Genomic DNA, 23,593 nt, shown 5'->3' on the forward strand with positions numbered 1-23,593 from the left:
CCCAAGCCATCTCGAATACTATGTTAGTTTGGTCATTTCATGTGCGGATTAGCCGGAAAAGCGCCTCCTAAGTAGTGCTAAAACCAGGTCCTTAAAACGCAGAGGGAAAAAGGAGAGAGGAGGAAGCCCATCAGTCAACATCACAACATTGTTGGCTGGGGGACCTGCCGCGGCTGGCCGCGCTTCTCTCGTAGACTGCCTATGCTGACTTTCAGAGTCGTCATCGTTCTTCCGCTGCATAGCACTTGCTTTTATCCATTGACTGGTCAAGCTATCGACATGATCGCCCGACGTGTTCACTGTTCTCTTTTTTTTTTCACAAATCTAAGGAATATTCGTGGCAAAAAACCAGCTGACTTGCGCCGTTACACTATGGCATACTCCCAAGTAGCCGTTGACTTGCGCAAATAGCGTATGTCGCAGTTGCTCCTTCCGCATATCGCCCTTTTCATGCTGACACCGAAATGTCAAAGGGATGGGCTCCCGCCATGTAAACAAACGAGTTTAGGCCCAACAAGTATGGGTTTGGGTCTGGAGAAGGCTCGCCTGAACCCTATGCTCTGCCGAGCATCTTTGAATGCAAGAAGGCACCTCGATGCATCTAAAGGCACGCGTAAAGAAGAGGCGAAACTACGTAAGAATTATCAGTTGAGTGTTATAAAAAAATAATTGATTATGTTCTTAGTTGTGTGGAGTATACTAGAGATCTGCGCGGGCTTGGGCCAATATATGAGGGCACCGTTCGGGCTCAGGTCGGGCCTAGTTGGAGGCATCGAGACCCGACGGCCCAACCTTGCCAAATATTTCAGAATTGGGGTAAATATTTATTTTAGTATATTCGAAAACCTAAAGAAGTAGCAGAAAGTTTGTTTGAATACAAAAAACCGCCAATCCGGGTATTGTGCCGCGGGTCATTAGGTTCTATACAAAGCCCGCTAAACTATGACAACCATCTAAGTCAGTAGTTCTCAAAAGGGAGGCCGCAGCCTCTGCGAAGGCATTTCTAGGATTCAGGAAGTCCTGCTCATCAGTAAACCTGGCAATAAACTTGATTTTTTTTTTCTTTTTTGTGAAAAAAAAACACTTATTTAACTTTTGGCTTTTTATTTGTATATTTTTTTCAATTACGTCAGTGAGAGAAGTTCAGTTTACGAGCACTTAGCTGTACAGTATTCCTTGTTCCCTTCATAAACATAATTACCCCAGATCTTTCTCTCTCCCCACATTGCGTATCCATTACTTCTGTCAATCCACAAGCAGTCCCTGAAACATCAATGGTTGCGGACCACTGGTCTAGGACACAGTTATCAACATCAATGACTCCGCCCCACCAGACATTGTGTGCGTGTCGAAACACGCAGGAGTCAAGAAAAGAACACGCAGGAGTCAAGCCCTGCGGGCTGCGGAAGGGTCATAGCGAATGACAAAGCTCAGGGTGGGGTTAGACCCGAAAATGCAACGTGCGTTTTCAGGTCTAACTACTGCAAAGTTCATTTCCCAAATTTGGTCTTGTTAATATTCTATCAAGAAATTATGCTTTGTCAACTCTAAAGAAATACTGGGTGGGATATTCTACTCTTATGACCGTTGAGTCATAACAATCAAAGGATGAGGAGCACCACCTAGCTTACCCCACTGATGATAGAGCCAGGTGTCTTTCCCTTGGCTTTAGCCGCCGATTTCTTCAGCTGGATGGCCTTCTGATAGATTGCCTGGGGGTGGAAGAAAAAAAACATTCTAAATGCTACCTCTCGTTTTTCCTGGTGAGTGGACGCTCAGCATTAGGAAAGCAGCAGATGACAAACCTCGGCCCTTCGGAAGTCGCCAAGCTGCAGGTAGGAGTCCCCGCAGTAGACATAGCTCTGGAACTTGGCCGACGCCGTCATGAAGTCCGGACAGTGGGCGCTGATCGGGTGGCCCAGGCTGAACTGCAGGATCGCAGACAAAGGGAAAGCTTGAGCAGACAGGATTAAGCTGACAGTGCGGTGGAAGCTAGGTGCTCGTTATACCAGCCATATGGCCATCTTTCGCCACGTGACCTCGCTCCCGCCCATACCCACACCCAGAGAGCAGGACCAGGTGATGAAAAGCAGGCAGTGGATTGGTGCGGCAAGTGCATAGCTCCCACCGCACTGTCAGCTTCGGGGTGGATGGGATAGAATCCCGTCTTCATCTTCCTAGAATTTCACTGAATATTAAACCTTCGCGAAACGGTAGCTGCAGCTTAAATGTGCGGCGTCATGCGTGCTAATCGACTACCAACTAGGCCATATCTAAATTATGCTGCTGCACAGGAGTCACTAATGCATGGCAGACGTTAGATTCCGCCTCCAAAAATGTCCATTCGTGTCCTGTCACACGAAAGATGATAAGGGGTGCGCGATACAGAAATGAACAGGTGCAATAGGAAAAAAATGCAGGTATCATACCTTTTTTTTTAACGAATTTTTGTTAGTCTGTATATTTTAGGTTTTCAAAACACAACGTGACACAATTTGTTTTCACTTCGGAAATGACGAGTAATACTTGAACGTCCAATCCGCTGTAACAATCGCGACTTCGGTGCTAGACTTGCAACAAAGGGTCGTTGCTCTGTGATCTTCAAAGTAGTAATGTCATTGTGATCAAAATTCACCCTGAAAAGCGAATCTTTCGACGGCATACAACACGGGAAAGACTTACCAAGGCGGTGACATTAGTGTATAGTTTGTTGTCGTAGAGCAGTTTGAGTTGGTCGACAAACGAAGTGGCTGCCATTTCTCTTCTTTTTTTCCTGTTCCTTGCTAGTCAGCTGGTCGGAATGGGTGGAAAAAATACCATTACGGCTTTTGATTTCAGCTGAGAGATTGTTCGCTTTTTGTTATAGCCTGTACGCTGCAAACCCAGGTGACCGAGGTTCAAAACAAAAATTTAGCCGCACCGATCGTCAATTCAATGCTGATGATAATGATGATGACCAATATTCATCGACGCATACATTGTTAAGGTGTATCAATTACACAAACCAACGTACTATTTTGGTGTGATATATTAACATTAATATTAATATATACTAAACTGTACACTTTTTATTTTAAATTTAAGTCGATTGTTATTTATGGGTATAAAATCTATGTATTGGCCGCACTATTAAAAGTAATCACACAAATTTGAATTTAGTATTTTTTGCGCCAAATTGGTAAATGAATGTGTTTTTTTAGAACAGTTTACAACAAAAATTAGGAAATCACTACAAAATAACGTCCGTGCGAGGTCGGGATTCGTGACGTCTCACGTCTCACGTTGTTTACAAAATGGCGGATCGCGACATGCCACGGCTCTGCATGCCACCACAGAGGCATGCCACACATGTTCCCCTTGTTCCCTCCCTGTATCACCTGTAGTGATTTAATTACTGTCAAACGCTTCATGGCTTTTTATGTGTGAAAGTGATTTTCCCAATTCGTCTACATGTCGAGCGCAACCAGTAACACCGTGTTAAACGCCGACATGCAGGAGGGCCAAGAGGAAGACGAAACCTACGTGCTGGTCGAACTGACGGGCGTCATTGACAGCGAGGTGATGAACTTGGCGGGCAAGACGTGTTCTATGCTCGGCGTGGACACGGCCGAGCCCGTGCTCAAGCTCGGCTCGTACCTGTTCACGGGTGAGTACAGCGACACCGTCGGGACGTGCGTGCTCTTCGAGGACATGGGACTGGCCAGCGAGCCGTCTACTTCCAAGTCGGTGTCGTCGTTCAGCAGGCACCCGCCCAAAGTTCTCAGGTACTTAGCCAAGACCGAGAAGCGACTGGACATGAAGACGTCCTTTCTGCAGGAAAAGGCGTCGTGCGAGGCGCCCGACGAGAGCACGGCGGATCCCAGTTCCTCTAGCGACAAAGTCGCTTCGAGTTAGCTTTACAAGATAAACTGTCTGGGTGCATGATAGATCGAATCACTGCGAGAAGATGACACTGTTGTTGCTGCTAGTTGGCTGGAGCGGATTGTATACACTGCGTGACACATTTAGCGCGAACAACAAATTAATATTTTTTTTACCCATGTTTCTTGTTCAGTTGAACATAAATTTTATCACTCAAATTGGTCCCTACATGCATTCCACTATCGTGGAATTTTGATGGGATAACTCTTCCGTACTAACTATTGCCCCTGTACACCGTGAAAACTGGCTTTTTTTTAACATGCGCCGACGACAAAAAGACACCAATACGACTGATTAACCAGCACCAAGTTATTCCACCATTTCCTCCCTCTGTACGACGAGGTTTGGGACGAAGCATACATGAATGGATATCAGCGTCGCGATTAGGAGCCACGACTCTCGTACAGGCAAGGAGGTTATAAATACTAGAAGGGGGCACGATGCAATATGTGTGAAGCCTAGTCATAAAAAGTTTACACGATGTTGTGCACCAATGTGACCGTAGATCTCTCTGGCAATTGGTGCGCATGACATGTCACGTGCGAGATGGATGGTTGATTGTAGAAGGATTCCTTGCAGGCTTGCGCGCGCTCCGTTCGGTAGGTTTTATCATATCGAAGGCTAGACGTGAAGTAAGCAAGCAGGCGGATCACGAGCAGACGACACACAGCTGCTGGTGCACGGGACGATCAGGGCAATCGCCACCATCGCGGTGGAGAAAACGAAATCTTGACGTCGCCGGGACGCTAATTTCCTCCTGCTACAAGATGGGTGCTCGCAGCGTGGTCGGCTGCCGCAGTCGGACTGGCTTCAGCGGGGGTTACCTTTCACCGGTAAGCCCTTGGCATATTACACACACATAGTTTTACGATAACAGGAATCGGTCAACAATTATCTTAGATTTCCGACGGTCGCCAAACTGCGGAAACGATGGATTTCAGTCGTTGGTCGCAGCGGTGGCTGGACCCCATCGAAGTGGAGCGTGGTGTGCTCCGTGCACTTCCAATAGTCAATAAAACATCCCCAAACTTCAAGTCAAGTTTAGCTGGTTCAGTTTGTCATGACAGCAATAAATGTTCCAGTGGATGACCTGCATAGCGGCCGCAACGAAAAGAAAAAGCCAAATGTATTGTAGCGTGATATAACATGAGAGCGCAGCTATAAAATTTGCAAGCGGGCGCGAAAATCATCGCTGCGAAATTGCCCAAGTATTGGCCCAACCTGTCGGGTCGACATAGTTACGCAATCATGTCTTTATATAATTTGTTCTTGCTTTGGCTACTGTAGTAATTAGTGGCCAGGAGATGAAAAGAAAACACCCCGCTGATGCACGCGGATGCAAGTACCCAAAACAGGCAGTCGTTACAGTGCTGATGTTCCACGTTGAATACTATCATTTTCAGGGTAGTAACGGTCTGTAGAAAACAGAGTGCATGTAATTTATAGTTGAGGGTACATAACGAAGCGCAGCAGGCGTAGAATCTGTAGGCTGGGTGCAGGCCAGTTTCTAGCTGCGATGACTGATAAATGAAACGCACCAGCACCACGCTCCCTGCCAGGCACGTAGCAAGAATTTTGTTTCAAGGGGGGCCCGGCCCGCCCATGACAAAATGCTGTATGAGGGGGAGGGAAGAGGGGAGGTCCCAGCAAAATTAAAGATTTTTTTTTGGAGAAGGGGGGGGGGGGGGGGGGGGGGGGCTCCCCCCCCCCCCCCCCCCCCCCCCCTTCCTCGAACTATGTGCCTGCTGCCTGCTACCCGCAACCATCAACCACGCGACGGTCACGTTTTGTGGTCACGTGCTGGGCCGATAAGTGAGGAGGGTAAGGAGGAAAATGAAAAAGAGGCGAGGCAACAAGGGGAGCATGGCTTGTGGAGGCTATGCGGCTATGTCATGCTCCCTCCTACCCTTCTAATCTCCTTGCATGCAAGCCATCTAGATTGTGCACCTGAGGCAGGGCCTTTATTCAAGTTTACTACCTCATTGTCTACCCACAGTTGTACTGTGAAGTATTACAGTGAACCTAACTAGCGCTCGCTCATGAGAAAGGTGTAAATAGAGGGATGCACGTGTACAGCTGCACTCTTTGAATCAGGTGGCAGCTTGTGCCACCTAGCTGGCATTTTTAATTTCAACAGCTGGAAATATTCACCCACTGAATTTTCCTGGGTAACTAAAGAAGGGAACTGTAGGGCACAGATTGCAGACAAGTGCAGCGTCGGCGTTCAGGTGGAGCTTGTGTTCAATCAATGAGAATGAGAGTCCCAGCCGAACGCTGACGCAGCAGTCGTGTCCAGCCCGTTTCCTATGGTGGCCTTTTTTAGTGACAGGAAAATTTAGCACTAAGGCTTTCCTACCTAATAGGTATTTTCTAAACACAAAGGCGTTCGGCAACTAGGTTTCTTTGCAGAGATATATTAGCACAATCTGCATTATCAGTAATACCTTTTTTTTTCTTATTACATGTATGTATAAACTGAAAAAAAAAAAAAAAAAGAAATGAAAGTAACATTTAGTTGTTGCATGACATAAAGTACCTGTGTCTGGATCTAACACCAACACAAACTCATCTCCAAGCTTTTTGTCTCTTTATATTGTTACATGCTGTTTTAGCAACTTATCCAAGGTTGTGGTCCTCATTTCGTGCCAGAAGTGGTGTCGTTTCGACTTTCCAATTCAAATTGCACCAATGCAATTCAGAAGAGAAGGTAATTACTACATAGTGACACAAACCTGGGTAAAGAATGCATAAAAAAAGGGAACAAACACTCGGGTTTTCATCATTGTAAATAGGCACCGGATTGCTTTTTAAAGTATCATTATAATTATGGCATTGAGTTTTTAAACAGGTATTGACTCTGTATTCATATTACCACTTCCTACAGTAACATGGTCATTTTTCATACAGCTAGCATAACATCAGATGTTTCTATTTTTCTTTGGTGTCCTCATTAACTTCTATATAGGGTGTATAAAATAACCAGGCTCAATCTAAAATGGGCTGTAAAGATCAGCGCCTGCATGTTGGACTTTAAACTTTTCAACAAAAGGTGTATTTCACGGGTCGGTTTTATCTTGTCAAATTACAAAGCGCAGCTCTCTCCCTGTAAAAAATAGGGCCAAAAAACTTGCCATGGCCAACGGCGAATGGTGATGCAGACGACTGAGTGAAGTGGTGGGGCGCGTTTGGCGCACATTGATAGATGGCATCGGGAGCAGCGTCAGAATGTGTGAAAATGTGAGAATGCAGTGAAAGAAAGCGGACAACACTAGGACGAAATCCGTCAACAGGAGTGCTGTTTCATTTCTTTTTCAATCAAAGGGACAATACAAAAAGATTATGTTCATTTTAATACATTACAGTCGTTACGAGCAGTCTCGGTAAAGAGGTACCACCATCTATCAATATGTGCACCAAACGCACCCCGTCAACTTGACTTGGTCATCTGCGTAACCGTCTGCCGTTCACCCTGGCAAGCTTTTGGCCCTATTTTTTACAGAGGGGGAGCTACGCTTTGTAATTTTACGAGGTGAAACCGACCTGTGAGATACACCTTTTGACGAAAAGATTAGATTGCTACGTACAGGGGCCAATTTTTACGGTCCTTTTTAGATTGAGCCTGGTTATTTCAGACACCCTTTAGTTTAGGGACTCGTAAAAACACAGTAAGCAAAACAGTGGTAGCCAGCTTTTATATTACAGCAATTCAATACTGAAACGGACACTAAATGAGATGCAAGAGCAGGATACGAAGGTAGATTGAAAAGTTTCCGGAATTGCCGTTAAGGAGTCCATTTCCTTCCAATATGTTCATGTTCTTGTGTTGTCAAGTCTTTCATATGACGACTTCAATTACATAAAAGATCGGTCAGCCTGGCTTTTGCAAGCATTAGGGTCGAACAACATTGTGCATTTCCAACTGTGGATAGAAACGAAATTTGTTTAGTTACATTTCGGGACGCCCTTTTTGTACGTCATCAAGGTGCAGCCACATGACAACAGAGATCACGTGACCACCTGCATGCCCCTCACCCCCTGCCTTGTTACCCCCCCCTGGCTGCCCATTCCCAATGCTTCGTAAACTTGTAGAGAAGTCAATTTCACCCTACAATTTCCAATGTCACCCTACGTTTACAAGAGCTATACAACGTTGAACCATCGCTCCAGAAATCTCGTCCCCTAACTTGCGCTGAAGAACCGCCATGGCGCGAACCACCAGTAATGTGCGATCTACATCTCCCGGGAGTGTATAGGAAGGGAAATCTACCAGGAATTGTACTGCGGCAAATTACTGAGGAGGTCCTTTCCTCAAAATACCCAGGAGCTCTACAGGTATATACCGATGGCTCCGTTCACTTTGGAACGTGCAGCGCTACCGCGGCCTTTGTTATACCAAAGCAGAACACGACATGGAGCGGCCATTTTCAAGCGGTGGTCAGCTCCACCACGGCAGAGCTTAAGGCCATTGAGAAGGCACTTAACTACATCACCTCACATACCCCACAAGCTGTAGTGCTGGTCACCGATTCAAGAACGGGCCTTCAACGCCTAGGTAACCCTGACTCCATGGACGAAACGACGGCCACCATTCAACTTACGTTAAAGCACTTACACAATTCGGGATTCAACATTGCGTTTCAATGGGTACCTTCACATGTGGGACTGTTTGGTAATTCCGAAGCCGATAAACTCGCAGGAGCAGCACATGGACTGCCGCGCACTATTCCCAGTCCAACAGATTTCAATGCGACGCGAAAGTCCATCAAAAGTTACATAACTGAACTTTCTCCGACCACATACTCCAAACATCAGCCATGCGTCACAAAGGGTCTTAAAAGAAAGAAGTGCACTCTCCTTATAAGAATACGCAGCAGAAGTGCATTTACAAATGTGTTTCTTTTTAAAATATCTGCAATAAAGAGCTCCCAGTGTCCAAACTGCAATGATGAAGAAAACATTTGCCACATCCTCTTCAACTGCGAAGAATATAGCGATCCACGTCACCGGTTCGTCACCGAGCTCGCCAGAATTGGACTTCATGATCCAGACGACGAGGACATCATCTATCCATGTGGTTCAGCCCGTCACTGCCAAATAATACAACACCTGCTACTGAACTTCCTCGACGAATCTGGTGTCGCAAACCGCCTGTGAAATATCTCGACATTAACTCTTAGCGCGTTCACGTCTTTATTTTATTTTTCTCTGTTTTCCTTCCCCCTTTCTTTTCTTTCTCTCTACTTCTCTTCATGGGGAACCAGTTCAGCATTCCCCGCTAGAACAACCTCCCCTGCTTCTCTCACGTCACCTCTCTCTCTCTCTCTCTCTCTAGAGAAGTCAACGCCCAATATTCTTTATCGCATAATCTTACCTTGGGCTACTAGATCACCAAACAGTTTCAATATAACAAAATATATGAAAGGCAGAAGTGAAAGCCGAAGCAGAAAAATAAATTTGAAGACTGTATTCATTAGCTAGCTGCATGTCACCACTCACCGAGATGCAATTCTTCATTCACATCTATTCTCCAAAAAGCCATGTGGAAAACTATATTTGCGTTGAACAAACACACTTCTTAGACCCGCAACCACAAAGGAAGATTTTCACTGCTTCGCCGGCAACTGGATGTTAGTGCGCACATCACACATTCATTTCAGTGCACTGCCTAAATTCCAACTTGTAGCAATAAAAAATTTTTAAAAAAGTTTTGAGTGAGAGAGGAGAATGCGGTAAAAATAAAAACGAACTGAGATGATGTGGGAAGGGAAAGGGGGGGGACGTTGGTCGTCACGTGATCCCTGTTGTCACATGACTGCACCCTGACGACGTGCAAAAAGGCATCCCGAACAGCGTCTTAAGTCTTAAAACAAATATCCAATTGATTTCAAGAGAAAATCTGTGACCATGGATGAGACCTAGATTCACCACAACACCCCAGAAACTAAATTGCATTCGAAACAACGAACTGGACACTTTGATTCGGTCGGCTGGAAAGGTGATAACATCAGCTTTCTTGGAGGCCAAGAGAATTTTGCTAATAGATTACCTTCAAAAGGGAAAAGCTTACTGTTTACTACTCAACACTTTTGGAGAAGCTGAAAGAAGCTATTTAGGAAAAACTTCCAGGAATGGTCAAGGAAGAAAGTTGTTTCCCCACAACTATGCACCAGCCCATTCAAGTGCAATTGCTCACCAAGACCTGACAGAACTGAAGTTCGAAACCTTGCCACCTGCTTCTGAAACTCAAAACATTTTTGGCTGGAAGGAGATTTCGGTCGAACAAAGAGGTCATCGGTGCTGACCAAACTCCAGAAAGCGACCTTGAGGAAGGTAGGGAGGCTATCGAGAAGCTGGAGAAACGCTGAACCAAGTGCGTCGAGTTTTGAAAGGATTATGTTGAAAAGTAAAATATAACTTGAATCACACTTATTTTGCTTTCATTGTCATTCCGGAAACTTTTCAATCCACGCTCGTATGTGATCTGTTCTTGGTCGGAAAACATTTTAGACATCAAAGGGTTTATCACAAGTAGTAGTAACCAGAGGAGTTCCTAACCTGCCCTGCACACCTTTTCACAAACAAAGCTTTAAACAACCAACTCCAGGCCACAAATATTCATTCATGGTGCAGAAATAAACACATAGACGTGGGATTTCTTGGTCAGCTATTTTGGTGTCGAACTTTCCATGTCCTGCACTATTCATGCGTGGCACATGAATAGTGCAGCATATTTTAAGGAAATCTATGAAGTTGGAAAAGTGTTTATAATGTAACTACCTCTGTGTGCAAAGGTTTCATATTTTGCAAAAAAGTGTTTGCTACAAATGTTATTAATTTTTTTAAAGCAAAGTTGTACATGACTCGTTGGTCGGGTTTTTTCGTGTCCATCGACAGAACCGTAGTTTACAGAAAACCCACGCGCGCACCTCATATCTTACATAGTTTTTACACCTGTGTCAAAAAAAGAAACTACAAAAACAAGTGTCGAAACCACGTGATAGGTGATAAGCACGTAGCGCTCCCCGCGTGCATTTTTTTTTTTTTTTGTAAAGATTGCAGTTGCATAAGCTGCTGCAACAGCTGCGTACGAAGTTTTTAAAAAGGTTTTGGTACATTGCATTTTTCTTTTGTCAATCATTTGGTATAGACCCTTTTGCTGTTAACTAACGTGAACTGCTGTTTGTGTTCCAAGCGACTTCCGGTCGCACCGTGTTTGCAAGCCTGTTGAGCTTGCTTATGTCACCAGTGCTAGAAAGCATAAATGCTACACGGACAACAAAGTTAGAGATTTAACGAGGGCATTCGGTTGTACAATACTGCATCTTGGAGGAGGCAAGTTGGTTTACAAGAATACATTTCAACAGATCTCACTCCATTTTTTTGGCATTCACCTGGAGAATTGGTGGTTAAACATTTCATCTACATTTCAAGCAGCAGTGTTAAGGTGGCCTTTGTTTCTTTATTTAAACTGGAAGTTCTCAGAGACGTCAAAGACTGGAGCACCACCTGGTAGCATTTGCCATAAAGAGGGTCTATTGTGCAGTGGGAAGTCATTGCAGGTGATACCACAGCTTCGCTGTCCAACTACCTTCACAGCATAACTTGGAGCCTTGATTTGGAGCGAACTGGCATTAGCTTTTGAAGACACCTGCTAAACGGCACCTAAATTCCCCTTTTGCAATGTAGCGAAGCCTGTCTGTAGCAGTGATTTGATGGACAGGCTCTCTTATGGCTGGCGTGCATCATAGTTTCAGGGAATGAGGCTCCCATTGGCTGCACGTGTCATAGTTTCAAGGAACGCCACCCCATGGCGCTGCGGACCCCACACCAATAGAGTTCCTGTACAGGCTCCCTACTGGAGCCAGAGTTGTGCATTCATCCCCGTAGCACTGTCTTCCCTGCATGGCATGTTGACCCTACTCCCGACGCGACTGAATTCGGCGAATAGCGGTGCCGTGCCTCGAGCAAGCGGCATGCTCAAAAGCAGGGGAATGTACGCCAAGATACGTGCAACGTCTACTTTCCTGCACGGCATTCGAGTCTGCTCCTCACGAGATCGAATCTCGGCGAGTAGTGGTGCGGCAGCACGTGGAAAACACACGGAACTCCGACTCCCTTAGGGAGCCTTTACAGGAACTCTACGCGCCGGCAGCGTGTTGGTAAAAGGAACACGGTGGCGCACGCTCAGACACTTCTACTCTCAATGGCGACGAACATGGCAGCACCTCAGGCATCTACATCGTCAGCGGCAGCATCCTCGGCAGTAGCGAAGGCAGGCAGCAAAATTTGCCATCATTGTTGAGTCTCCGAATACACGGCGGGTGGAACGAGCAGCGGCGCAATGCGCTAGGAGACAGAACAGAGCCTTTCAAAGGCGGGAGGTGCAAGCGGATCGCGATTCAAAGCGTCTCGGGCGGCAAGAGGACGAGGCTCTCCGACAACGCAATGTGGAAGCAATAAGTCGCAGGCAGCATGCTTTTGCATTTTCAACTCGTAAGAAGTGCTTAGGTGTCCTCGGACTTTTTTTTCTTCAGGAATTTGGAAAGTTGTTTTTTCGTAGACTTATGGGAGCATGTCGACATAGCTCATTGTCACATCTTGTCAACTTACTTGGCCGGCATCTTCTTTTTTTTCTCCTCGTCCAGCTTGGTTTATTCTGGTTTACAATACATTCCCAGGAAACCTGTGAGCAGCCCCAAGTTAGTGTTACGTAGAAAATCTTTATTCTCAAAGCGCAAGAACAGGTGGAAAACTGCCAAGACTTCCTTGAACAGAACATTAAAAGGCACTCGGGGGGAAAACTCGGCAGAGCCTTTTCGGGGGAGGTAGTCTATCGTAATACTGTCTCCCAGTCGCAAGTATTGTTAATAGTGCTAAATACTCTCAGTGCATAGTAACAAGAGCCATTAGACGACTACAGTTAAATGGAATGTTTGTTAAAAACTCGTAATGCAGCCCTTGAACCAGCAACGACTACATACGCCCCAACATCGATTGGTTTTTATTAAGTTCCCGCCTTCGTTTGCGTTGGCAACAAACGCCTCCCCCCCAGCACCCTATCACGGGCCGTCCTTCCTGTAAGAGAGTTGTATCTGCAGTGCACGCAATGCGAGCGTACAATCCAGGAAGTCGGGGCGGAGAATCTCCGGCAAGCTCGCACGGGTCGGCGCGACCGTCTGGCGTCACGATTCGCCAAATCCGACGTAGAAGACGGGGAAGTATGATGTCTTTTTAAGACAGCTGCCAGCCCTGGAGGTAGTTTGCATTAAACATGCGGGTCGAACAGGAATTGGACAATGTTCGCTTCCAAGCTGTCGAGTAGTAGCTGTCTAGTAGGTAGTTTGTCGTTAAGCACTTCACGTCGATAGTTCCACGAGTCGAAATACGGCACAAACAAGACGACGACCGACAGCAAGTCGTACACTGGACGGCGATCCACGAGTCCGTCCACATTGGTTGTCACCGGTGTGGTGTAACGATCGGAGCACTGTCGTCGATGGTTTCAGAGTTCGGGGAGGGAGTAGGTTAGGAGACACACTGGGGACTTCCGTTCGGGATCGTTAAGTAACCTTTAAGCTGCCGCATAAAGCATGTCTCTTCGTCGCACGTTAGTAGAGCCTTCCCTTGGCCGCCGGAGGAAGACAGCCGCGTATCACTTTCGCACCGTCCGCAAGTGTCGTTCCTTGCACAGCTGCTGTGACTGGTGTCGTTGCTGCCCTCTGGGGTACCGACGCTGACGTCCCGATTTCACCTGCGGGGAACAGAAATCACGGATGTTGTCGAAAGGACGGTTCGTGCGCGGGCGACCTGGTACGGGTTTATCATGAGGTAAATTACCCAAGACTGGACTGAAGGATATGCCGAAAGTTTAAAAAGTGAAAGGGTACAGAAAGAACTAATGTTTTCTGTCTTTCGTTTATCTGTCCCTTCCATGTTTGAAGCTTGCTCTCGGGTGCTTTACATTATGGCGACACCGGTGTCATGATCCACTTCTGGGAGGCGTTTGGAGCAGTACAGTTCCAAGAAGTGGGCAGAGCTGATATTAGTATGCATTCTTCAAGGGAGACTATAAAGGGCAACAGGAACTGAAATGAAGTCAACGACAAAAGTTCAAAATAAAAGCCTGTGTGAAATGAAAATTAATGATGCAGTCATTATTGGGTGTTAGAAGGGCTAGGATACATCTGTACAACAGATCGTCATTCAACTTAGTCACATCTCATGCAGCACCCGAAGACATTATCATAGTGTGGGTAGAATGCTAAAAAGTGTGCTGCTGTTAGCAGGGCACCATCTCCCGCAATAACAAAAGCTTCAGCAAAAAGAAAAAAAAAAGTTTGCAAACAATTTGTTTGTGGCTTAGTTATGATGTAGTGGGATACAATTTTAAAGTGTGCCAGAAGTTCCACCTCCAGTGCAATGGAGGGCAACAAGTGCATGCTGGAGGCAAAGCTTCGGGCCTATTCATCTTTTATCTGGCTACAGGAGGCAAATGACATGTGGAAAAAGTGCTAAAAAAAGGCAGTCGAGCATTTAGGCTAACTTGTTGCAAAATGCATTTAAAACTGGAAATTTCCTGTTCAATGATTGTTGAAAACATGATGTGGGAAGAGGGCACTGCAATGTGGTAAAGCACCAAGACTTTGGGTTATGGAATATTTTTAAGCACGCCTTTAGCCTAGGATATCTTCAGGCTGGGGTCAGGTATCGTACTTCCTTGTCTGTTTAACAAAGAAAGAAAGAGAGAGGGAGACATCCATGTTAAAATAAACTGCTCAAAATGGACACTTTAGCTGCTGCAAGACCAACACCTACTGCTCCAAATCAACACTGAAATTAGGAGCAATCCATAATGTGTCACAAACTTATTTTTCTTCCTTTCTGGCATCACTGTTCTATTTCCCTCAATGAACCATTTCTCGGGAGCTAGCTCAGTCAACCTGTTTGTCCTCGCTACTAAGGTAACAATTTTTATTTCTCACGGCTGTGAGGGTTTTTACACCTCTTCTAAATCCCCAACTTTCCTGTCGCAAACTCATTGACCTCGCTTCCTAGGGGAGGGAGAGGATGTGTCGGATAATGTTTGTATGCTCGAGTTTGTTGGTGAAAATCCCTCCTCCGATTTATGCTGTACAATGTTCCTGTAGGAAGCCAGCTACAAGGTGAAATGAAACTGGCATGGTGTGAAGGTGTTGACTATACTTTGCTTCGCAAATAGATGGTGTCAGGAACATGCTCTTAATATCCACAAAGGGTTACTTCACATCTGTCTCGCAAAGATATGGGCATAAATTGTGGCATTGGGGGTCAGTTTTGAATGACTAATACAATACACAGATGGAAGACGATCATTCATCGTGACAGTTACTGAAGGGGACAGGTTTCAGTGCACAAAGCCTACAGCAGTCACCAACAACAATGCATTGGAGTACCGTAGAGCTATTGGGAATCTCTCTGAATTTCCCTCTCACAGGCAGCTACACTCCCAATCTGTTATCGCAACAGCCGAATGTTAGATTGACCGCCAAGTTGTGCCCTAAGAAACCCTGGCTGGAGGGTCTAACAACACTCACCTCCAGTTTATTTGCAGCAGTTAACAAATATTCATATGTCCATCTTTTAAATACTGCTCCTTGGGTACTGAAGCAAGTGCCATGTCAAGAGAAAACCTGTGAGAAGACATGGCAATCAAATGTAGCAGCTGATTAAGTACATTCACAGGTAGAATCTTGTCAAGTGGTGTGCTAAGAGACCCCCCAAAATAGTCTTATATGTGAGGAGTAAGCCCGACTTCACGCAGAAAAGACTTTCTGACAGACCTCAAAATGGTATCACTATATCATAATACTCGGGCACAAGGAATGCATCAATCAAGTGTGCTGTTTTTTTCCTTGTAAAGCCTCTTCTGAGGCAACCTCCCGACAAGCATTTCTATGCTTTGCATGTGAATGATTCAAATGATTACATCATTGTTTTGCCTCGGCAAAATGTATTGTATTGATCTGTTCAATTTCGGCCTTGAATTATAAGGGGACGACTGTGGTATTAGCACCAGATACTTGTGTACGATATATGTGCTGAAGAGTGCCCATTTTCCTCTCTCAAAATTATTTCTCCGACATACTTTTGATGCTCCTATCTCTTGTTTGCAACGGGATGGGAAGCTTGCCTCAACACTAAGAATGCAATATGTTTAGAACCATGTTTAAGGGTATCAAAGTTCTTATATCTTCCTGAGCATTATTCCAAGCAGGAAAGCCAGCCTCACTTAAGGGTCAACAGGGTTTAATTTAAAGCAGCAGCATTCATAATGCAAGAATGTTAGCATAACTATTCACAAGGGTACAAATCACTACCTATGGTTTTGAGTATTTTCTTTTCATGGATGAACATGTACTGTTGCCCACAATTTTTAGTATTTGACGCTGTGCAGCATTCCATATCTGCCAACACTGTCCATGATGCTTCTATAAACACCTACAGACAGGCTGTATTCGGGTAAAAATGTTTCAGAACTGTACACATTTTCCTGACAAGCTGTAGCCAATGACTGCAGAATTTAGCAGGAGAACACCAGCGGAAATAAATCAGAAAAAGTACCATCTCACTCACCAGATTTTCGTTATTCGTGCGTTAAGGAAACATATAAAAAAGCTCAAGAGTGCAATAGTTATCTACAAGCATTGAGCTGTGTGCGCTAGGGTGCCTTCATGTCCAGCGAACACGAAGGCCGTATGGATCCCTAAGGACTGCCCACATCGACTAGTGTGACGGATCCGCTTCGCATGCAGGTCTTTTGTGGCGGATAGAATGGTTTTTTTCAGGCATATCTAGCCGCTTTCAACGCGCGTCCGTCATCGGGCTGAAGTCTGGTGGCCTTTGATAAAAAAACATTACCAGGTACCAGGACCAATTTTCCAAAAACCTCGGATGCTAAAAAGCGTCTAAAAACGGCGGGACGCGGCCAGAAAGGTCGTATTTGTCCACTACAAAAATGTGCACGCAAACGAATTTGTCACACGTGTGCTATGGACACATAAATCTCGAAAGCACCTTTCTACAACAACGTATTATTGTCCCGATTAAAATTGACTTTTATTTGCATTTTTTTTTCTGTGCCATGAGGTTATGTACTTTGTGAAGCATGTCTTTCCTTACTCTCTGCCTCTTTGATGGACATCCGGAGTCACAAACGAGATAAAACTAGAATCAGTAATACAATTATATAGGGTGACTGAAATAACTAGGCTCGATAAATCGGGCGTAGAAATCGGCGCCTGCACGGAGCAGTCTAAACTTTTCGTCAAAGGTGCATTCCACAGGTCGGTCTATTCTTGTAAAATTACAGCGCGTAGCTTCCTTTCTGTACGAAATAGGGCCAAAAAACTTGCCAGGGTAAACGGCGGACGGCGACGCAGACGACCGAGTCGAGTGGTGGGGCGCGTTTAACGCACGTATTGATAGATGGCGTCGGAAGCAGCGTCGAAAGGTGTAGCCGACCAGCGAAAGAAAGCGGACAACACGCAGACAAAATCTGTCGGCAACAAGAACGCCGTCGTTGTGCAACTGCGTTTTTATTTTAACGTCAAGATTTCCTTTTATTGTCCGCATTTATTTTTAAGCCGACGGTACACTACAAAAAAATTATGTTCCTTTTAGTAGATCACGGTCGTCACGAGCAGTCTCGATAAGGAGGTAGCGCCATCTATCAATGCGTGCGCCAAACGCGCCCCGCCGCTCGACCCAGTCGTCTGTGTCGCCGTCCGCCGTTGACCCTGGCAAGTTTTTCGGCCCTATTTCTTACAGAAAGAGAGCTACGCTTTGCAATTTTACAAGAAAAAAAAATAACACGACTTGTGAAATAAAACTTTGAGGAAAAAATTAGATTGCTACGTGCAGGCGCCGATTTTTACGGCCTATTTTACATCGAGCCTGGTTATTTCAGTCACCCCATAGATTGAAGTACAGTCGGGTGACTGCCCACCCGAAGCTGGTTTCACTGCATCGCGCGGGTGTGCAGTGGGGAAAGCGCTTACCTGGCGTAGACGACGTTATCGTCGAGCATCATGGTGCTGCCGTAAAGCGAGCTGGGCGGCTGGAACTGGCTGCCACCGTCGTACATCTCGAGCGGGTACAGGTCGGCACCCTGCACCTGGACGGAGCCCGATCCGTCCGAGGCCAAGTCGTCCATCGACAGACGGGAGAACTGGCCGTTCAACTTCTTGCTTGTCGTCAGCGACGCCTGCGAGCCTGCAGAGGGGATCGGTGGCCAAGCGTGTTAGCGCACCCTCAGCTCGGAGCACGATGAGCGAAAGCTCGCGCTGCAGAACCCAGGTATCCTGGGTTCAATCCCCAGCCCTGCCCGTTTCGATGCGGATGAGCATCGTACCGGGTTGCGGTCGTGTGTCACTATTGTGTGGTGCACGTTATAAGACCCCAGGCTAGCGGTTGTGCTGCACTGGCTAAATTACTCATCTGCAGTTGGGACAGCAGACACCCATCGGGCCTGACTAACTTCCGGCTGTGCAAACGCACACACAACACAATTACTTTAACACGTTAATTTCGACAGCATATAAGACGGTTTGTGATCGTCGACTGTGCACTGCATTGTAGGCGCTACCGAAAAGAAGTACCGAAATATGTTCCCCCTTACTTGCAAATAAAAGTTGCGTTACCGCCCCTACGTAAGCTTAAAATAAAAGTACCACGTTAGGTAACGATAAAAATTAATGCGCGTTACTTTGGCATTACTTTTTGTGTGTGTGTGTGTATGATAATGTATCACCACATTAATAGCGGTAGCTGTAACTACCCCTTAGTGTTTTGCTTTTCTTTTTTCTGGAGGCACTTTTTTTTTTCTCCTATTGAAGGATGCTTTGAAGGCCAGAAAGATAGTGTTAACTTTCAGGAAGAGTCAAGGTGTTAACAAGACTTGGGCCAGAAAACGTCCTTAACGCCGAGCAGCGCGGTCAAGGGAGTGGTGCGCACAGCGCTGCCTCAAACTTGTAGCACGATGCTTCCTCGTTAGGACCGTACATCGAGAAAGTTTATCAGCCGTTTCCGATTCCCAGGACTTGAAAAGCGTGGGAAGGACAATCGCTACTAAGCTGCGATCGAAGATGTCAGACAAACACTTGGACGAGGTACTGGTTCTAAGGGCCAATAGAGCGGCGAGAAAATACAACATGCTGCCAGAGGTCCGTGACTGACTGCGATTTGCTTTATTTCTGGCGCTGACGCACCAATAGAGCAGTTTCGAACTTGCGTATACCCTTAAGTTCAGCACGGCTCAACTCCTTGCGTTGCGAACGAACGACACGGCGGTTTGCGGCTTCGTTGCCACGGCAACTCGTCGTTCCCACCGGTTGCAATCGTCCGTAAGCGTAGCAGTCCCTCTGATGAACGCGAGTGTGTGACCGGGCCTATAGTAAAGAAAGAGGCCTTATTCCTAATATTTTCTCATTATTTGGGAAGATACATTTGGACATGGAGACGGTATCTTTTATCACTATTGACCATTCGTTTATTTTTTGCCGAACTGGTGTAAGACGTTGCTTGGCACGTCGGGTGTTGATATTTCCGAAATACACCATGCTTTCTGCTTTCCCCATTTTTGTCCAACCGTGGTACCTGTAGTTCCTCCAACTGCGACTGTGGCAGCGTGTGCTTCCAGAACACCTCTGATTGGATACATTCCGTTTCGGCGCATTAATAAGACGGATAGGACGCGCCAGAAAGACAAGGTGGAGAGGTTAGCATTACCCGAACGGATATTGGGAGATCCGGAGTTCAAACCCTAGCTTCACCAAAGCTATTGTATTTCGGCGGCTTCATAGACCTTGTGTCATTCGATTAAGTATGGTTCATTCATCTACATATTTCCTACTATTTTCTCTTTGGAGACCACGTACAGAGCGCGATACTGTTAGCGCGAACAAGCGATCGCCGGTTTTTCCGGTTTTCCTCCTTGAAATCAAGGGATGTCTTCCAAGTTATTATTGCTATTTAGTTCTATAATGCAAGCGATAAAATTTCGTGCTCGCTACTATTCTTTAGAAGTAAAATGCGAAAATGCGCCGATGTCGTGTTCGCGCTAACAGTGTCGCGATGTGTACAATGATGCAAAGTCCCCATGATTGATTATATATATAATCACACATGTACAGGGTGTTTTTTTGTTTTTTTTTAAGCTTTAGAGATTTTTTTAAATGATGCTGTCTAAGCTACACTTATGCGGTTCGTGTGAGTTACACGGCCAGGGGGCATAGAATAGGGGGCAATCGTAGTGATCAGTTGGCGAATTAAGTAGAGTTTGTTTATTAACTTTTTAATTACCGAAAATAGACATATGGTTCCTATTAGAAACTTGATGAGCGTCATCAAAAACCACTAAATCAGTAATTTTCAGAAAGATCTTGAGTGCACTAAAGTAGTGTTTGTAGTGCACTAAAGTGCGCGTAGTGCACTAAAGTTACCACTCGTAGAGAAGGTTACGAGGCTATACTCCATTTCACTCCACGATGAACCGCTACAGACGCTACGCGGCATCGCAGCCAATTCACTGGCGTGTTAGTGCCCTCCAACCTTCGTGAGATGCCCAGCGACGCGCTGGGCGCGCGTGACGTCATACACGCGCAGCACTGGATTGGCTGACATGGCTCGTAGCGTCCGCTGCGGTCCATCGTAAGGTGGAATGGACTAGAGCGGTTGCGGTAAAGCGCTTGCGCGTCTAGCCCCAGCCTTGTACCTGCTCCACGAGGGGCAACTTCACTGCGCTAGTGCGCCTCTCACGCGCTCGAGGTGTTTCTAAAGATTACTGATTTAGGGGTTTTGGACGACGCTCAGCAAGTTCCTAGCTGGAACCATATGACTATATTCACTAATTAAAAAGTTCATTATCAACTTTTTATTAATTAGCCGACTAATCGTTACAATTAGCCCAACTCGAACATGTATACGTCATGGGGGTTCTCCATCAACATTCGTCACCTAATTTTTGTTGGCCGAAGCCTTCGTACCATTCACTACTAGTATTTGCCGTTTTCATGAAAATGGAAAGTATGTTTTACGTAACTGTATCTCCATAATGAGGTGCATTGTTCAATAAGTATGTACTTGATAAGTACTTTAGGTACGTTTTGCACTAGTAACCGTAACTGTATCTTACGTATACATTTCTAAAGCAACTTTTACAACCCTGTTTGTGAGACGCTGCGAGGCGCACTGGTGGCGCTGATGCCGCAAGCTAGGGACGGATAGATTAAATAATATTACATTGACGTAGTCAAAATTCAATGTTGAACTAAAAACACCACTTCGCTACGTGGCGGAAGTCACCGCCCAATTCAAAGGGAATAGCCTCCATCCAATGATGACGTGTTTGTGTGTGTGTGCGTGTTCGTGGGGCAGACCTTGTTTTGGTATTGGCTTAATTCCAACCCCTGCCCGTTCCGATCTGAACGAGAATCGAACCGACCTCCCGGGCGTGTATCAACTACTGCGTAAACGCGTTTAAAAAAAAAAAAAAAGAAAAGAAAAAGGCTAGGGTAGTGATATTGCACTGACTAAATTTCTCATGTACAGCGAAGACACCAGGCGCCCATTTGGGCTAACTTCCTCTTCCTCCTCCTCCTCCTCCTCCTCCTCAACCCCCCCCCCCCCCCCCCCCCCACCCCGTCTAAATGTACAAAAGTACATTTACTCAGCACAATCGCCGAGTATGCACACTATACGCTTCGTATTATGCTGTCTCAGCCGTAACACCAGCAAACGTAACTGCTGCATCATGTACGACACGGATTAACCCGGGGGAGGTGTACGCCGGCAGCTACAGCAGTGAGACCCACAGTGCAACATCTGAAGTCTGAGCTCGCCCCCGATTTTGGCATGGCTGACGATGACGAGCCTTGTTTACAATATTCACAGAGGCCTTATACCTAAGCCACGTCCATATATTTTTTTTTTTAATAGAACCGAGCAAACGCTGCGAAAGTAGGCTCATGCCTATCCTACTGCCTGAGCGCACACGCGCGCTCCAACCGCCTTTGTAACCTCTGAGGTAGCGTTTAGAGTGGCTCCACTTAGAGAAGATAATAAACTAACAACAAAAGATATTTTGTTTGTAATGTTGGTGACGTCTTAATGAACGGCACCTTGCCACATACTTTTTGCAGGCCCGCTCTTCCGCGACAAGGCTGGTCACGTGACAAAGTAACCGAGCCGGGGCGTTCCCATCCCACCTGTTTTTCTCTGTGATGCGCACACGCCGCTTCCCAAAGGTACAGAATTGTACATAAAAAGAACAAAAATACGCGAAAACCCAGCGCGAAAAGTTTTTAAATCTACAGGTTAAAGTATTTTTAACTGGATAGCAATAACCGAATAGGGCTTATGGCTCCCATTATATATTTTTTTTACGTTCTCCCGAATGGTGGCTCATGCAGCTACTAAATCCGAACTTCCGAAGTGCACGAGGGATCTCAGAATTTATGCTCGATCAATTATACGGAAACAGTCAGTCCCAATAGAGTGTTTTATTGCCATGGCTTGCGCCATATGGCTCGGAAGCACGCTCTCAAGCCATATAGTAAACCGTGCCCTCGGTTATCCAGCGGCAGCGATGTGCTAAAATGTAGAGACTTTTAGTAGACCGTACGATACAGCTTCGCGTTGCTAGCTGGAGCTCGTGCCGTCACATTGAACCGTGGGCTGAGCACGCGCCCACTGGGCCCGGAATCCGAAACATACGGCTTTCTGAAACTCTTAATGTAGCGTAAAGGGTTGTCGAACGTCACGGGACCCAAACTCTATCGCACAAAGCCCGAAGGACAACAACGTCACGCACCATAGAAGACGGGCGCGACGGGGGCTCCGTTCTTGTGCAGGGTCCCGTAAACGGACGGCGTGTAAGGTCCTCTGGGCTGGAGGCGCGCCTTGATCTCCTGGTCGCGCGCCTGTCGCGCCAGCTTGTTGTACAGGTAGACCTTCCGCAGGTACAGGCAGAGCATCACCAGCGTAGCGCACACCAGGTTCGCCACCGCGATGGTGGCGTCCCGATGCTGAAGTGGCAGCTGCGTGCTCAGCACGGTCCAGGCGAGCCAGGCCAAGGACACGAACACGCAGCAGGCCAGGATCCAGCGAGACTCGCCGTTGTTGTCCCGGCAGGGCCACGTGAGCACCGAGAAGAGGATGGTGACGGCGAGGAGCAGCATCACGTACACCATGGACACTACGAGTTCATCTTCGAAGGAAGCCGGCGGGGCGCAGCGCCATACGCGCTCGTAGAGGCCGATGCGGGGCGGCATGAGGACCAGCCAGGCGGCGGTGAGCACGACCTGGATGACCACGAGGCCGCAAGCCACGACCAGGAGTCCCGCGGGACTCGTCAACTGGGTGCCGTCGTGGTGCATCCGGTTGTTGCCGTGGTAGCCCATCAGCCGCCACGTGTTGAGTACCTGCAGTGAGCAGCAACGTTGCCGAGCGTTACTGCCTTGCCGATAATCTTAGGGTTACAATTACTTCAGCTACAAGAACGCTTCCACCCATCTATCCAAAATGGACATTTAGCTGATATGGCCAAAAGAGCAAAGCCATGCATAGGGAGTGTGTTAATGCACTGTAGCTCGGAGCACGTAGAGTGAAAGCTCACGCTGCAAAACACAGGGGTCCT

The 23,593-nt window shown here is 46.5% G+C and overlaps 3 protein-coding genes across 5 annotated transcripts in view; 1 reads left to right on the forward strand and 2 right to left on the reverse strand.

Annotated features, from left to right (window-relative positions):
* Nucleotides 1-2,945, reverse strand: part of LOC8042561 (anaphase-promoting complex subunit 7) — a 28,147-nt gene extending 25,202 nt beyond the window's left edge. Inside the window, exons 1-3 of one of the 2 annotated variants that reach the window (XM_029983662.3) lie at nucleotides 2,683-2,945; nucleotides 1,806-1,928; nucleotides 1,632-1,712 (exon numbers count right to left, since the gene is read on the reverse strand). In XM_029983662.3, the coding sequence (XP_029839522.2) occupies nucleotides 1,632-1,712; nucleotides 1,806-1,928; nucleotides 2,683-2,757 (279 nt within the window). In that variant the 5' untranslated portion in view covers nucleotides 2,758-2,945. Of the gene's footprint in view, nucleotides 1-1,631; nucleotides 1,713-1,805; nucleotides 1,929-2,062; nucleotides 2,354-2,682 lie in introns of those variants that run through there. The other variant, XM_029983663.3, reaches the window with a different exon arrangement.
* A 335-nt stretch (nucleotides 2,946-3,280) lies between these two features.
* Nucleotides 3,281-4,036, forward strand: LOC8042563 (general transcription factor 3C polypeptide 6). Its single transcript, XM_002415596.4, has one exon. It carries the CDS (start codon nucleotides 3,451-3,453, stop codon nucleotides 3,892-3,894), a length of 444 nt encoding a protein of 147 aa, XP_002415641.3. The 5' UTR covers nucleotides 3,281-3,450; the 3' UTR covers nucleotides 3,895-4,036.
* Nucleotides 4,037-12,621: 8,585 nt separating this feature from the next.
* The window catches only part of LOC8042564, a 142,759-nt gene continuing 131,787 nt past the window's right edge, over nucleotides 12,622-23,593 (reverse strand). Inside the window, exons 14-17 of one of the 2 annotated variants that reach the window (XM_042290750.1) lie at nucleotides 22,769-23,378; nucleotides 17,958-18,171; nucleotides 15,495-15,590; nucleotides 12,622-13,672 (exon numbers count right to left, since the gene is read on the reverse strand). In XM_042290750.1, coding sequence (XP_042146684.1) covers nucleotides 15,515-15,590; nucleotides 17,958-18,171; nucleotides 22,769-23,378 — 900 coding nt within the window. In that variant the 3' untranslated portion in view covers nucleotides 12,622-13,672; nucleotides 15,495-15,514. The remainder of the gene's footprint in view (nucleotides 13,673-15,494; nucleotides 15,591-17,957; nucleotides 18,172-22,768; nucleotides 23,379-23,593) is intronic. The other variant, XM_042290751.1, reaches the window with a different exon arrangement.

Source organism: Ixodes scapularis, unplaced genomic scaffold, assembly GCF_016920785.2.
Source record: "Ixodes scapularis isolate PalLabHiFi unplaced genomic scaffold, ASM1692078v2 PGA_scaffold1__304_contigs__length_218370807, whole genome shotgun sequence".
NCBI classification, from domain to species: Eukaryota; Metazoa; Arthropoda; class Arachnida; order Ixodida; family Ixodidae; genus Ixodes; species Ixodes scapularis.

Excerpts from the sequence above, each read along its gene's own strand:
- LOC8042563 (XM_002415596.4), top strand. The coding sequence starts at position 3,451 with ATGTCGAGCGCAACCAGTAACACCGTGTTAAACGCCGACATGCAGGAG.